Raw genomic sequence first — 14,339 nt, forward strand, 5'->3', positions numbered from 1 at the left:
GCCAATGTCGAGAACGGAGCGTTTTTTTTTTTCTTTTTTCAGATCGGTGGTGGCGGCGGGCATTGTGATTGATGTTGGATCTACTTTGAGGGACATTTTTTAAATTTTTGTTTTTAATAAAGGACTTTTCTCCTGTCATTTTTACACTACAGTTATGTTTGTGAATAGGTAGTGGTACCATGTACCCCATACTCATTAACATGGGGGGGGCTGGATCCAGAGGCTTCCTTGTTAAAGGGGGCTTCCAGATTCCGATAAACCCCCTGCCCGCAGACCCCCACAACCACCAGCCATGGAGATGAGGCCCTTGTCCTCATCAACATGGAGGCAAGGTTCTTTTGGGGAGAGCCCCCCTGCTCTACAGCACCCTCCTCATGTTGAGGGCATGTGGACTGGTATGGGGGGGGGTTAGATGGGGGGGGTATGGGGGGGGCTCGCTCGTCCCCCCCCTTTCCTGTCCTACTGGGCTGCATGCTCAGATAAGCATCTGGTGTGGATTTCGGGGGACCCCCATGCCATTTTTTTAAAAATGTTAACATCTGGGTTCCCCTCAAAATCCATACCAGATCCACTGAAACATTAAAGAACATTTTCACTACTAAAATACTGCATGGCTTAATAATACAACTTATGCCATATTTTATTAGCTGTGTGCCACCTTACTGCATACTCGGATGTGGGAAGATACCGCTGAGTGAATTGCCCTTGTTCGAAGTTTGCGGTCAAACTTTCGTTAGGTTTGGATGTTCGACCGCAAACTGAATGGGAGGGGATGTGTTTGGCCCATCACTAGCAGTCACTTGTGGTCTCTTCATTTTTCATCAGTGATATCACCCAGGAACTCTGGTATTGTTGAATACATTCCAGCAGCGTCAGGGATCTGTCATTTGTAATGGGAGTAGTGGTAGGTGAACATTGATGGGCACGTTGGGTCAACATTGTCAGACATTGCTTATCATCACTGACTACATCACTGGACAATGTAAGTATTACATCAATGGAGATGTAAGGGAGTTCATGTACAGCGACTGATATGATAGATATATGCTTGGGTCACTCATAGAAATGAGCACAGGCTCACTAATGCCCGCAGGAATGAATGCACATGCATGCAGGAGCGTGCCCACAGTTTCTGATGCCAGCCGAGCTATTTAACCACTTGCCGCACTGCCACTGTAGAAATACGGCGGCAGGGCGGCACTGGCAGGCAAAACCACGTTTTAAAACGTGTGTTATGTAAACAGATAAGGGGCACGCATGAGGCGCGCCGCCACCCTATCTGTCCCGCCGATCACCGCCGCGGATGTCAGTCGCCGGGTCACAGCCGCTCCTTAGCGGCTGTTTCCCGGCTTTCGGCAGTAAACAGTAACAGAGAGCACAGCTGCAGTAGCTGTGCTGTCTGTCACTTCCTTGTCAGCTCGAGGACGAGCTGATCGAGACAGAAGAGTTTCTCTCTCTCGATCAGCCTTGTCCCGCCCAGTACACCCCCCGCCCCGCCCCCTAGTAAAACACTCCCCTCACTCAGATAACCCTTCCCTGCAAAATAAATGTAACCCCTTCCTCCCCATTGCCATTAGTACAGTGTCAGTGTTTTTCTTTTTGCACTGATCACTGTATTAGTGTTTTTGGGGATGTCAGTGACCCCAAGTCAGTACCCCCCAATGTCAGAATGTCCGCCGCAGTCCTGCCATAAGTCGCTGATTGCCGCCATAATTCATTGATCGCCGCCATTATTAGTATAAAAAAAACCCTAAAAATCCCAGTATCTTTCCCCCCATTTGTAAACGCTATAACTTTCACGTAAACCAATTAATTTACACGTATTGGGTTTTTTTTTTAGCAAAGACATGTCGCAGAATGCATTTTGGCAGAAATTTATGACTAAATTTGATTTTTGCATTTTTTTTTACTGGACATGTTTTATAGCAAAAAGTCCAAAATATTGTTTTTTTTCCCTCAAAATTGTCAGCCTTTTTTTTATAGTGCAAAAAATAAAAACCGCACAGGCGATCAAATACCACCGAAAGAAAGCTCAATTTGTGGGAAAAAAAAAGATATAAATTTCATTTATGTACCGTATTGCATGACCGCGCAATTGTCCGTTAAACTAGCACAGCGCCGTAAATTGCAGTATCTCTCCCATAGTTTGTAGACGCTATAACTGTCACACAAAGCAATCAATATACACTTATTGGGATTTTTTTTACCAAAAACATGGAGCAGAATACATTTTGGCCTAAATTTATAACCAACTTTGAGTTTACTATATATTTTTTATAGCTGAAAGTAAAAAATATTGTTTTTCTTCAAAATTTTCGGCTTTTTTTTGTTTATAGCGTGAAAAATAAAAAGCGCACAGGTGATCAAATACCACCGAAAGAAAGCTCTATTTGTGTGAAATAAAGGACGTAAATTTTGTTTGGGTGCAGCATTGCATGACCGCGCAATTATCAGTTGAATTAGTGCAGCGCCGAGTAGCAAAAAGAGGCGTGGTCATTAAGGGGAGTAAATCCCCAGGAGGGGGAGGGGTTAAGGTACACCCTTGCTCGCTGTCAGTGCCGGCTTCAGCTATCGCCTGTATCCTACGTTCTTCCAGTGTGTTCTCTTGTTACTGACTCGGCTTGCATCTGACCTGATCTCAGATACAGATGGTGACTTGTTCCTGACCTGATCTCAGATACTGATGGTGACTTGTTCCTGACCCGATCTCAGATACTGATGGTGACTTGTTCCTGACCCGGCTTGTTCCTGACCTGATCTCAGATACTGATGGTGACTTGTTCCTGACCCGGCTTGTTCCTGACCTGATCTCAGATACTGATGGTGACTTGTTCCTGACCCGGCTTGTTCCTGACCTGATCTCAGATACTGATGGTGACTTGTTCCTGACCCGGCTTGTTCCTGACCTGATCTCAGATACTGATGGTGACTTGTTCCTGACCCGGCTTGTTCCTGACCTGATCTCAGATACTGATGGTGACTTGTTCCTGACCCAGCTTGTTCCTGACCTGATCTCAGATACTGCTGGTGACTTGTTCCTGACCTGATCTCAGATACTGATGTTGACTTGTTCCTGACCTGATCTCAGATACTGATGGTGACTTGTTCCTGACCTGATCTCAGATACTGATGGTGACTTGTTCCTGACCTGATCTCAGATACAGATGGTGACTTGTTCCTGACTTGATCTCAGATACAATGGTGACTTGTTCCTGACCCGGCTTGTTCCTGACCTGATCTCAGATACTGATGGTGACTTGTTCCTGACCCGGCTTGTTCCTGACCTGATCTCAGATACTGATGGTGACTTGTTCCTGACCCGGCTTGTTCCTGACCTGATCTCAGATACTGCTGGTGACTTGTTCCTGACCTGATCTCAGATACTGATGGTGACTTGTTCCTGACCTGATCTCAGATACTGATGGTGACTTGTTCCTGACCTGATCTCAGATACTGATGGTGACTTGTTCCTGACCTGATCTCAGATACTGATGGTGACTTGTTCCTGACCTGATCTCAGATACTGATGGTGACTTGTTCCTGACCCGATCTCAGATACTGATGGTGACTTGTTCCTGACCCGATCTCAGATACTGATGGTGACTTGTTCCTGACCCGATCTCAGATACTGATGGTGACTTGTTCCTGACCCGATCTCAGATACTGATGGTGACTTGTTCCTGACCCGGCTTGTTCCTGACCTGATCTCAGATACTGATGGTGACTTGTTCCTGACCCGATCTCAGATACTGATGGTGACTTGTTCCTGACCCGATCTCAGATACTGATGGTGACTTGTTCCTGACCCGATCTCAGATACTGATGGTGACTTGTTCCTGACCCGATCTCAGATACTGATGGTGACTTGTTCCTGACCTGATCTCAGATACTGATGGTGACTTGTTCCTGACCTGATCTCAGATACTGATGGTGACTTGTTCCTGACCTGATCTCAGATACTGATGGTGACTTGTTCCTGACCTGATCTCAGATACAGATGGTGACTTGTTCCTGACCCGGCTTGTTCCTGACCTGATCTCAGATACTGATGGTGACTTGTTCCTGACCCGGCTTGTTCCTGACCTGATCTCAGATACTGATGGTGACTTGTTCCTGACCCGGCTTGTTCCTGACCTGATCTCAGATACTGATGGTGACTTGTTCCTGTCCCGGCTTGTTCCTGACCTGATCTCAGATACTGATGGTGACTTGTTCCTGACCCGGCTTGTTCCTGACCTGATCTCAGATACTGATGGTGACTTGTTCCTGACCCGGCTTGTTCCTGACCTGATCTCAGATACTGCTGGTGACTTGTTCCTGACCTGATCTCAGATACTGATGGTGACTTGTTCCTGACCTGATCTCAGATACTGATGGTGACCTGTTCCTGACCTGATCTCAGATACTGATGGTGACTTGTTCCTGACCTGATCTCAGATACTGATGGTGACTTGTTCCTGACCCGATCTCAGATACTGATGGTGACTTGTTCCTGACCCGGCTTGTTCCTGACCTGATCTCAGATACTGATGGTGACTTGTTCCTGACCCGGCTTGTTCCTGACCTGATCTCAGATACTGATGGTGACTTGTTCCTGACCCGATCTCAGATACTGATGGTGACTTGTTCCTGACCTGATCTCAGATACTGATGGTGACTTGTTCCTGACCCGATCTCAGATACTGATGGTGACTTGTTCCTGACCCGGCTTGTTCCTGACTTTGGCTCTGCTTATGATTTGATACCTCGCTGTCCACTGTTGATGACCCTGACTGATCCTATGACCACGCTTCTGTTTCCGATCCTGAGATACAAGAGAGGCCGACCTCGTCATTTTAGTCTCCTCTCAGGTTTGCCACAATGTGATTTTTTTCTTCTTTACATTTTTACTGAACAAGTGGTATTTATTGGTAATCTAGCTTTTAAGTGGGAAAAAAACACATCATGAGGCCATTTTTCCCCCATTGTTTTTTTTTCTTTGTATCTACTTGACCTTCGGCAGGTTTTACAACTTTCATGACCAAGACAGTTTTGCTATTCAGCACTGTGCTACTTTAACTGGCAATTGCTTGGTCATAAAACACTGTACTCAAATTAAATTTATATAATGTGTTCAAATGAAAGCATTCTTTTGGTATTATTTTATCATCACTGTTTTTTTTTATTATATAAACCAAAAAAAGGATCTAGGTCAGTGCCAGGGTTAGTGTTTGGGTCAAGGTCAAAGGTCAGGGCCAGGGTCAAAGATCACAATTTTTTTTTTCCATTAGTATCAGTGTCAGTTAGTGTCAGTGTTTTTAGGTTGGACAAAAAATAAATGTACACACAACAAATAAGGTACACACATGCGGTGTCGCTGCAATCATTAGGAGCTGGAAAATGTATTTAGAGTTGTTTTTTTTGTGGTAGGTGATGGTAGTAACAAGAAACACACAGCTAGTTTAAAAAATATATATTTTGTTTTACTATTTTGATCCAGTTTTCCTTTGATAATAAAAATAAAATCAGGAGATATCCATCAGCATTCACCACCAAATGAAACCCAATTTATCCTGAAAAAGGCGCGGTGTAATCCTCCCGGAGGTACAAAGTAGTGGTGATGATACGGACGGTTTTACTAACACGAGTCAAAGTTGCAAAATTTGACTTAGGCATTAAGATTTGTTTTACCCTCAGGGGTGAAGGGGTTCAAGTGGAATTACAGGCTATTACTAACTCAGCTGAAACTGTTGTCACCCCTTCCACCTCCTAAACTGACTACAGTAACAGGAAGAGGCACATACCTAAAGTGAGGAACACAAATTCATAATAGTGTAGTTGGGCTCCATTGGCTCCCGGTGCTGTCAATTGAATGCTATGAAAAGGAAGAAAGGGGCGTGGCCAAACAGCGCAGTGTGCGTCAATGGAGCTTAGCACGCACACAGCTCATGAGGGAGCAATTACTGTGTGCCCCCATAACAAGTGGCATGCTATATAGGGCCCAGAAAGGAGGCTTGGGACTACCCTGCTCAATACCATTACAGAGCAGGCAAGTATGCTTGTTAATAATTGAAAAAAAAAAAACAATTTATGACATTTTAACAGAGCAAAAGGGAGCAAATAAGAGAAATTGTTAGCTTTTACTTACACTTTAATTAGTTTATCAAAACGTGATTTTTACATTTCTTTGCTGTCATTTATTATACATTAATTATTAGTAAATGCATTTAAAATTGCATTAAATCAAAAAAATGTTTGAATTATATAATTAGTATTTAACCCCTTGCCTACAGGACACTTCTACCCCCTTCCTGCCTACCGGGCACTTCTACCCCCTTCCTGCCTACAGGACACTTCTACCCCCTTCCTGCCTACCGGGCACTTCTACCCCCTTCCTGCCTACCGGGCACTTCTACCCCCTTCCTGCCTACCGGGCACTTCTACCCCCTTCCTGCCTACCGGGCACTTCTACCCCCTTCCTGCCTACCGGGCACTTCTACCCCCTTCCTGCCTACCGGGCACTTCTACCCCCTCCCTGCCTACCGGGCACTTCTACCCCCTTCCTGCCTACAGGACACTTCTACCCCCTTCCTGCCTACCGGGCACTTCTACCCCCTTCCTGCCTACCAGACACTTCTACCCCCTTCCTGCCTACAGGACACTTCTACCCCCTTCCTGCCTACCGGGCACTTCTACCCCCTCCCTGCCTACCGGGCACTTCTACCCCCTTCCTGCCTACCAGACACTTCTACCCCCTTCCTGCCTACCAGGCACTTCTACCCCCTTCCTGTCAACCGGGCACTTCTACCCCCTTCCTGCCTACAGGGCACTTCTACCCCCTTCCTGCCCACCGGGCACTTCTACCCCCTTCCTGCCTACAGGGCACTTCTACCCCCTTCCTGCCTACAGGGCACTTCTACCCCCTTCCTGCCTACAGGGCACTTCTACCCCCTTCCTGCCTACCAGACACTTCTACCCCTTTCCTGCCAACCGGGCACTTCTACCCCCTTCCTGCCCACCGGGCACTTCTACCCCCTTCCTGCCTACAAGACACTTCTACCCCCTTCCTGCCTACCAGGCACTTCTACCCCCTTCCTGTCAACCGGGCACTTCTACCCCCTTCCTGCCTACAGGGCACTTCTACCCCCTTCCTGCCTACAGGGCACTTCTACCCCCTTCCTGCCCACCGGGCACTTCTACCCCCTTCCTGCCTACAGGGCACTTCTACCCCCTTCCTGCCTACAGGGCACTTCTACCCCCTTCCTGCCTACAGGGCACTTCTACCCCCTTCCTGCCTACCAGACACTTCTACCCCTTTCCTGCCAACCGGGCACTTCTACCCCCTTCCTGCCCACCGGGCACTTGTACCCCCTTCCTGCCTACAGGGCACTTCTACCCCCTTCCTGCCTACAGGGCACTTCTACCCCCTTCCTGCCTACCGGACACTTCTACCCCCTTCCTGCCTACCGGACACTTATACCCCCTTCCTGCCCACCGGGCACTTGTACCCCCTTCCTGCCTACAGGGCACTTCTACCCCCTTCCTGCCTACCGGGCACTTCTACCCCCTCCCTGCCTACCGGGCACTTATAACCCCTTCCTGCCTACAGGGCACTTCTACCCCCTTCCTGCCTACAGGGCACTTCTACCCCCTTCCTGCCTACCAGGCACTTCTACCCCCTTCCTGCCTACCGGGCACTTCTACCCCCTCCCTGCCTACAGGGCACTTCTACCCCCTTCCTGCCTACCGGACACTTCTACCCCCTTCCTGCCTACCGGACACTTATACCCCCTTCCTGCCCACCGGGCACTTGTACCCCCTTCCTGCCTACAGGGCACTTCTACCCCCTTCCTGCCTACAGGGCACTTCTACCCCCTTCCTGCCTACCGGGCACTTCTACCCCCTCCCTGCCTACCGGGCACTTATAACCCCTTCCTGCCTACAGGGCACTTCTACCCCCTTCCTGCCTACCGGGCACTTCTACCCCCTTCCTGCCTACAGGGCACTTCTACCCCCTTCCTGCCCACCGGGCACTTGTACCCCCTTCCTGCCTACAGGGCACTTCTACCCCCTTCCTGCCTACAGGGCACTTCTACCCCCTTCCTGCCTACCGGGCACTTCTACCCCCTCCCTGCCTACCGGGCACTTATAACCCCTTCCTGCCTACAGGGCACTTCTACCCCCTTCCTGCCTACCGGGCACTTCTACCCCCTTCCTGCCTACCGGGCACTTCTACCCCCTCCCTGCCTACCGGGCACTTCTACCCCCTTCCTGCCTACCGGGCACTTCTACCCCCTTCCTGCCTACCGGACACTTCTACCCCCTTCCTGCCCACCGGACACTTCTACCCCCTTCCTGCCTACCGGATACTTCTACCCGCTTCCTGCCTACCAGACACTTCTACCCCCTTCCTACCTACCGGGCACTTCTACCCCCTTCCTGCCCACCGGGCACTTGTACCCCCTTCCTGCCTATAGGGCACTTCTACCCCTTCCTGCCTACAGGACACTTCTACCCCCTTCCTGCCTACAGGGCACTTCTACCCCTTCCTGCCTACAGGACACTTCTACCCCCTTTCTGCCTACAGGACATTTCTACCCCCTTCCTGCCCACCGGGCACTTCTACCCCCTTCCTGCCTTTCGGGCACTTCTACCCCCTTCCTGCCTACCGGGCACTTCTACCCCCTTCCTGCCTACAGGGCACTTCTACCCCCTTCCTGCCTGCCGGGCACTTCTACCCCCTTCCTGCCCAGGACAATTTTCAGCTTTCAGCGCTGTTGCACTTTGAATGACAATTGCGCGGTCATGCAACACTGTACCCATATGACATTTTTATCATTTTTTTCTCACAAATAGAGCTTTCTTTTGGTGGTATTTAATCTCTGCTGGGCACTTTACTTTTTGTGCTATAAACAAAAAAATTGCAAACAAATTAAAAAAAAAAGTTTCTATTATAAAATCTTTCAAACAGGTAAATTTTCTCCTTCACTGATGTGCGTTGATGAGGCAGCACTGCTGGGCACTAATAGGTGGCACTGATAGGCGGCACTGATAGGCGGCACTGATAGGCAGCACTGAGAGGCAGCACTAATGAGGTGTCACAGATAGGTGGCATTGATAGGTGGCACTGATAGACAGCACTAATAGGTGGCACTGACTGGCATCGCTGCTGGGCATTGACTGGCGCAACAGCTGGGCACTGACTGGTGGCACTGACTGGCAGCACTGCTGGGCTGCACTGATGGGCACTGGTGGGTGACACTGGTGGGAACAAGTAGGTGGCACTTCTGAACACAGGTGGGTGGCACTGCTGGGTGGCACAAGAGGGTGCACTGCTGGGCACAGGTGGGCAGAACTGGTGGGTGGCACTGCTGGGCACTGATCATCAGGGCACTGATCAAAAGTGCCCTGATGATCGGTGCCAATCCCCGCTCTGACAACTGCCGGTTCTCGGCAGTACTTTCCTCACGATATGACAGTGTGAGGAAAGTGCAGCTGATAACTGGCAATTGCATTTCCCGGTGATCAGCGTGTCATTAAACATGGCTGATCACGTGGTAAAAGGTTGCTGTGATTGGCCTTTTACCACATCACGTGATCAGCTGTCACGGAGATCGCCAGGGGCGCGTTCTCACTCCCAGAACTGGCCGGCCGCAGTGTAGCCATCATTCGTCTATCTGCAGTTGGCAAGCAGTTAATTAACAATAACAGCAACCCCCCCCCCACCATCATCAATATATTACAATTATAACAATATTGGTTCGAATCCCAACCATGGCACCACCTGCCTGGAGTTTGCATGTTCTCCCTGTGCCTGCGTGGGTTTCCTCCGGGTACTCCGGTTTCCTCCCACACTCCAAAGACATGCTGGTAGGTTAATTGGCTCCTGTCTAAATTGTCCCTAATATATGTATGTATGAATGTGAGTTAGGGACATTATATTGTACACTCCTCGGGGGCGGGGACTGATGGGAATGTACAATATATATGTAAAGCGCTGCATAAATTGACGTCACTATATAAGTACCTGAAATAAATAAATAAATAGCCCGTCTGAGAAACGGGATGCTATATATTGTGTCTATGTTCAGACTGTAACCTATATTTGTACTCATATTGATCTGCCTAAACTCATTCAATAAAACTATTTTTGAAAAAAAAAATAACAATTTATAATAATTATAATGTATATTTACACTAACTGGTATTAGTAAGTGAATTTTTATGTATCATTATTACTAGAGATGAGCGAATTATTCAAAAATTTGATTCGGCTGATTCGCCGAATTTGCGGAAGATGCAAATTTATTTGCCGCGAATTTAACTTATTAAAAGGGTTTCTAGGCTTCAGAGAGCCTTTATATTAGTGCAGAACACTGTACCTTTAATTTAAATGCCCTTGGAGTCTGCTGGGGAAGAGAAATAATACTGTCAGTCAGTATGACATGCAGATGAGTGCCGTCGATCTTAGAATCACCGCACACTTCACTCATTTGGGCAGTCACGGGGCACGACGAAGAAGAAGAAGAAGAAGAAGGAGAAGAAGAAGAATGAAAAGAAGAAGAAGAATGAAAAGAAGAAGAAGAAGAATGAAAAGAAGAATGAAAAGAAGAAGAAGAAGAATGAAAAGAAGAATGAAAAGAAGAATGAGAAGAATGAAAAGAAGAATGAAAAGAAGAAGAAGAAGAATGAAAAGAAGAATGAAAAGAAGAAGAAGAAGAATGAAAAGAAGAAGAATGAAAAGAAGAAGAATGAAAAGAAGAATGAGAAGAAGAATGAAAAGAAGAAGAAGAAGAATGAAAAGAAGAATGAAAAGAAGAAGAAGAAGAATGAAAAGAAGAACAATGAATAGAAGAATGAGAAGAAGAATGAAAAGAAGAATGAAAAGAAGAATGAAAAGAAGAATGAGAAGAATGAAAAGAAGAATGAAAAGAAGAAGAAGAAGAAGAATGAAAAGAAGAATGAAAAGAAGAAGAAGAAGAATGAAAAGAAGAAGAAGAAGAATGAAAAGAAGAATGAGAAGAAGAATGAAAAGAAGAATGAAAAGAAGAATGAGAAGAATGAAAAGAAGAATGAAAAGAAGAAGAAGAAGAATGAAAAGAAGAAGAAGAAGAAGAATGAAAAGAAGAAGAAGAATGAAAAGAAGAAGAAGAAGAATGAAAAGAAGAAGAAGAATGAAAAGAAGAAGAAGAAGAAGAAGAATGAAAAGAAGAAGAAGTATGAAAAGAAGAAGAATTCCAGTACAGCAAAAAGTGTATCTGCAGAGAGCTCCGCTATTTCTGACAGTTCTCTGACAGTTCCTTCACATTTACAGCGGTTGCAACATTGTATCTATTTGTTTCCGAATAAAAACATCTGTATCCTAAATGGAAACAAATAGATACAATGTTTCAACCGCTGTAAATGTGAAGGAACTGTCAGAGAACTGTCAGAAATAGCGGAGCTCTCTGCAGGGACACTTTTTGCCGGCTGTAGAAGGGATGAAAATCGGCCGATCGGGAAAAATTCGATTCGCGCATCCGAAGTTTGCTAATATTCGGATTCGGTGCGAATCAAATTTTTCCTAATATTCTAAACGAATTCCACTTCGCCAAGTTCGATTCGCTCATCTCTAATTATTACATTACAGTATTATTTTAAAAATATTGTATAATTTTTGCATTGAAATAATAATACAAATTATTATTATTATAATATGACAATATTATAATAATTTGTATAATTGTAATAACTATAAATTTTTTAACTCATATTCATATTATTATTATTATTTAGCTGAGTTGCAAAAAATGTTGACACACAGAAGATACAACAATAAAATAACATTGCAAAATCTGCAGGAAATAAAGTGACCTTTACTGTAAGGAAAAGCAAAGATGAAGTAGAAATCGCAGTAAATCGCAGCAACTACAAATGATCTAAACAGAGTAAACTAAAACGCATTGCTTCACATTACCGAACATCATTTCTATATCAGACATTTTGAAAAATAAATCCTGTTTGTGCAAAATTTTATTTGTTTTTCCAAATCCCTTTGAAAGCAAAATCACAACATTTTCCTAAAAAAAAAAATATCAACTACACTAGTTACTAATAGCATCTCTTTTTGTAAGTGCGAGGAAATAAAATGTCAGAATATAGACAAAGTACATTTTACATCACAAATGGAAAGGTTGTTGTTTTTTTTGTAAATTTTTTTTTTTTTGTTTTTTTTCTGTAAATTCTTTATTTCCAGGTAAAGGAAGCGCATGCCGATACATACAGTGTGTAGCAGGGAAACAGAAACTGGTGTAAAGAAACACAGCCTATTCGATGGGACACGTCATTGGACCAACACGCTGTACATACATGTAGAAAACATCTGGTAGCATATTACAGTGAGCGTGTAATCCCATGTGGAATGGCATGTACCTCTCCCAAACCTGTTACTTCAATTTTGAATAGAGACTTAAACAAACTCAAAAGGCGTGAAAAAAAGTCGAGAAAAAGTGTCCCGACTATCGCTGGGGTGCTCTTAAAATATCCAAGAGGGAAGCAAGGATAAAAAAATGTGGGGGAAAGGAATGTAAAAGAGGGGGTGGGACAAGGAAAGGGTTCACCTCCTCCCCCTAGCATCCTGTCTCCTCTTTCGAAGGCAAACTGGTCTCTGAATTTTCCAGAATGGATTTGTACTCATCAGAGACCAAACGTTTCTGCCAGTAAAACCACTTCTTTAGAAATCTATCACGAGTCCCTCGATCAATTAAAATGAGGTCCTCCATTCTATTCACTTCCTGGTCCTTGGCCAACCACATGGTTATATTAGGGGGCGGAGTCTGCGTCCAGAGATCTGGTGAAAAAGAACAGACAAGGGCGCGCTCTCATCGTGAATTACCGTGGTAAAACACGTGTTTGTTGAATAAAAAGAGGATATTTACTCACAAACCAACGTGAATAAAAGCAGTGTATGTGGTCCACAAAGAGAGTCACAAAACATCTGTGTCTAATAATGCGAATGAGCTGACACGTTTCGGGAGCTGAACCCCCTTCCTCAGAGCTAGACATGTGCCTGCTGGCCACAAGCCTATATACCACCAGAGATCTGGGATGCAACTGTTAAACAGGTGAGCTAAGACCAAGCTTTATAAGTCTTCCTCAGTGTGGTGTGATTGTGAAAAAGTCGGGTCCAAGAGGAGTTGGTCACCTGTAAATTTTCAGCAGATTCATCTGATGTCGGACCAGAAAGGGTGGCACTTCTTTAAGTAGAGGTGCAATATCTGCATATTTTGCTTTTCAGTTTTGGGTTTCCATGGATCAAAATGAGACTTTGAGCAGTTGGGTACACCAGGCTACTTATTGAACTACAATTTAAAAAAACGAGAGGCAGATTGAATGAAGTCAATAAACCTATGATAACTAATAGATAAAAAGTCAAGTCTAGGAGGGCTCGCATTATCATTGTCCTGACGGGTCCAATGTGTCCCTGGAGCTGGGATGACGTTAGGGGAGACTCACTGAGGTTTATCCTCCAGACGTGTCTCAGCAGTGATGTGACACATTGACCGATGCAGAGACAAGACAGGGTGAGTGGAAGCACAAATCCAACCAATGAATTAAATATGGTGAAACCGTGATGGGCTGTAATTTCATAACCACTTATTTGTGTTGTCATAGTTCTGTTTTGTATGAAGTTGGCATCTGTTAACCAGAAAAATGGCAAATTGATGACAATGGAAGAGAAAACCGATCCCGTTATTAGCAGAGGAACAGAAGACAGGAACGTTGCTTTCACCTTCAGGAGATAAGGGTGGGAAAAGTTGACCAGCCGACTGTAGTAGAATATGGAGAGCCAAGCGGTGTTCCAGGCACTAGCATAGAACAGAGTGAACTGCAGGGTGAACACGAGCAGAAATGCGTTCTTACCCAGAATCACAAATGAGTCGAAAGTGTCCAGCATGCCATCAACGGTCAGGCAGACCTGCAGAGAGATATTCATCAGCGCTATGGAAACCAGGATTTTATTGTAGACGTTGGAATTTCTGTTACGTTGGCATTGTATCAAATACAGGACAAGAATGAAAGAGTTGATCGCTGTCCCCGAGACACAAGTGATGATGGCGACAGTGAATCTGAACAATTTTTCAACTGATAACATTGTGGATTATGGAAGGATTCCTTTTCTCCAGGACTGAACTGGATGAAATGCTGAAGCAGATAAGGAGTGATATCTGACAGTCAGAGAACACACGTGATGGAATGCAAATCTGTCCAGTATCGAGTTGTTGGGTCTGATGAGCAGAACATCTCTGATTGTGTATCGTAGCAAAGCGTCACCTCATTTATTCATTGTTTTTGTATAGTATGAAAATCTTCCATGGAAA

At 45.4% G+C, this 14,339-nt stretch overlaps 1 protein-coding gene across 1 annotated transcript; it reads right to left on the reverse strand.

Annotated features, from left to right (window-relative positions):
- Window positions 1-12,587: 12,587 nt before the first annotated feature.
- On the reverse strand, window positions 12,588-14,113 carry LOC149470684 (taste receptor type 2 member 40-like). The gene is made up of 2 exons (XM_089661483.1): window positions 13,474-14,113; window positions 12,588-12,808 (listed from the first exon to the last, which is right to left on the reverse strand). Exons 1-2 carry the CDS (start codon window positions 14,111-14,113, stop codon window positions 12,588-12,590), a joined length of 861 nt encoding a protein of 286 aa, XP_089517609.1.
- Between the last annotated feature and the right edge of the window lie 226 nt (window positions 14,114-14,339).

This window comes from Staurois parvus, unplaced genomic scaffold (genome assembly GCF_062004578.1).
Source record: "Staurois parvus isolate SC_StPar_1 unplaced genomic scaffold, SC_StPar_1.0 ptg000034l, whole genome shotgun sequence".
NCBI classification, from domain to species: Eukaryota; Metazoa; Chordata; class Amphibia; order Anura; family Ranidae; genus Staurois; species Staurois parvus.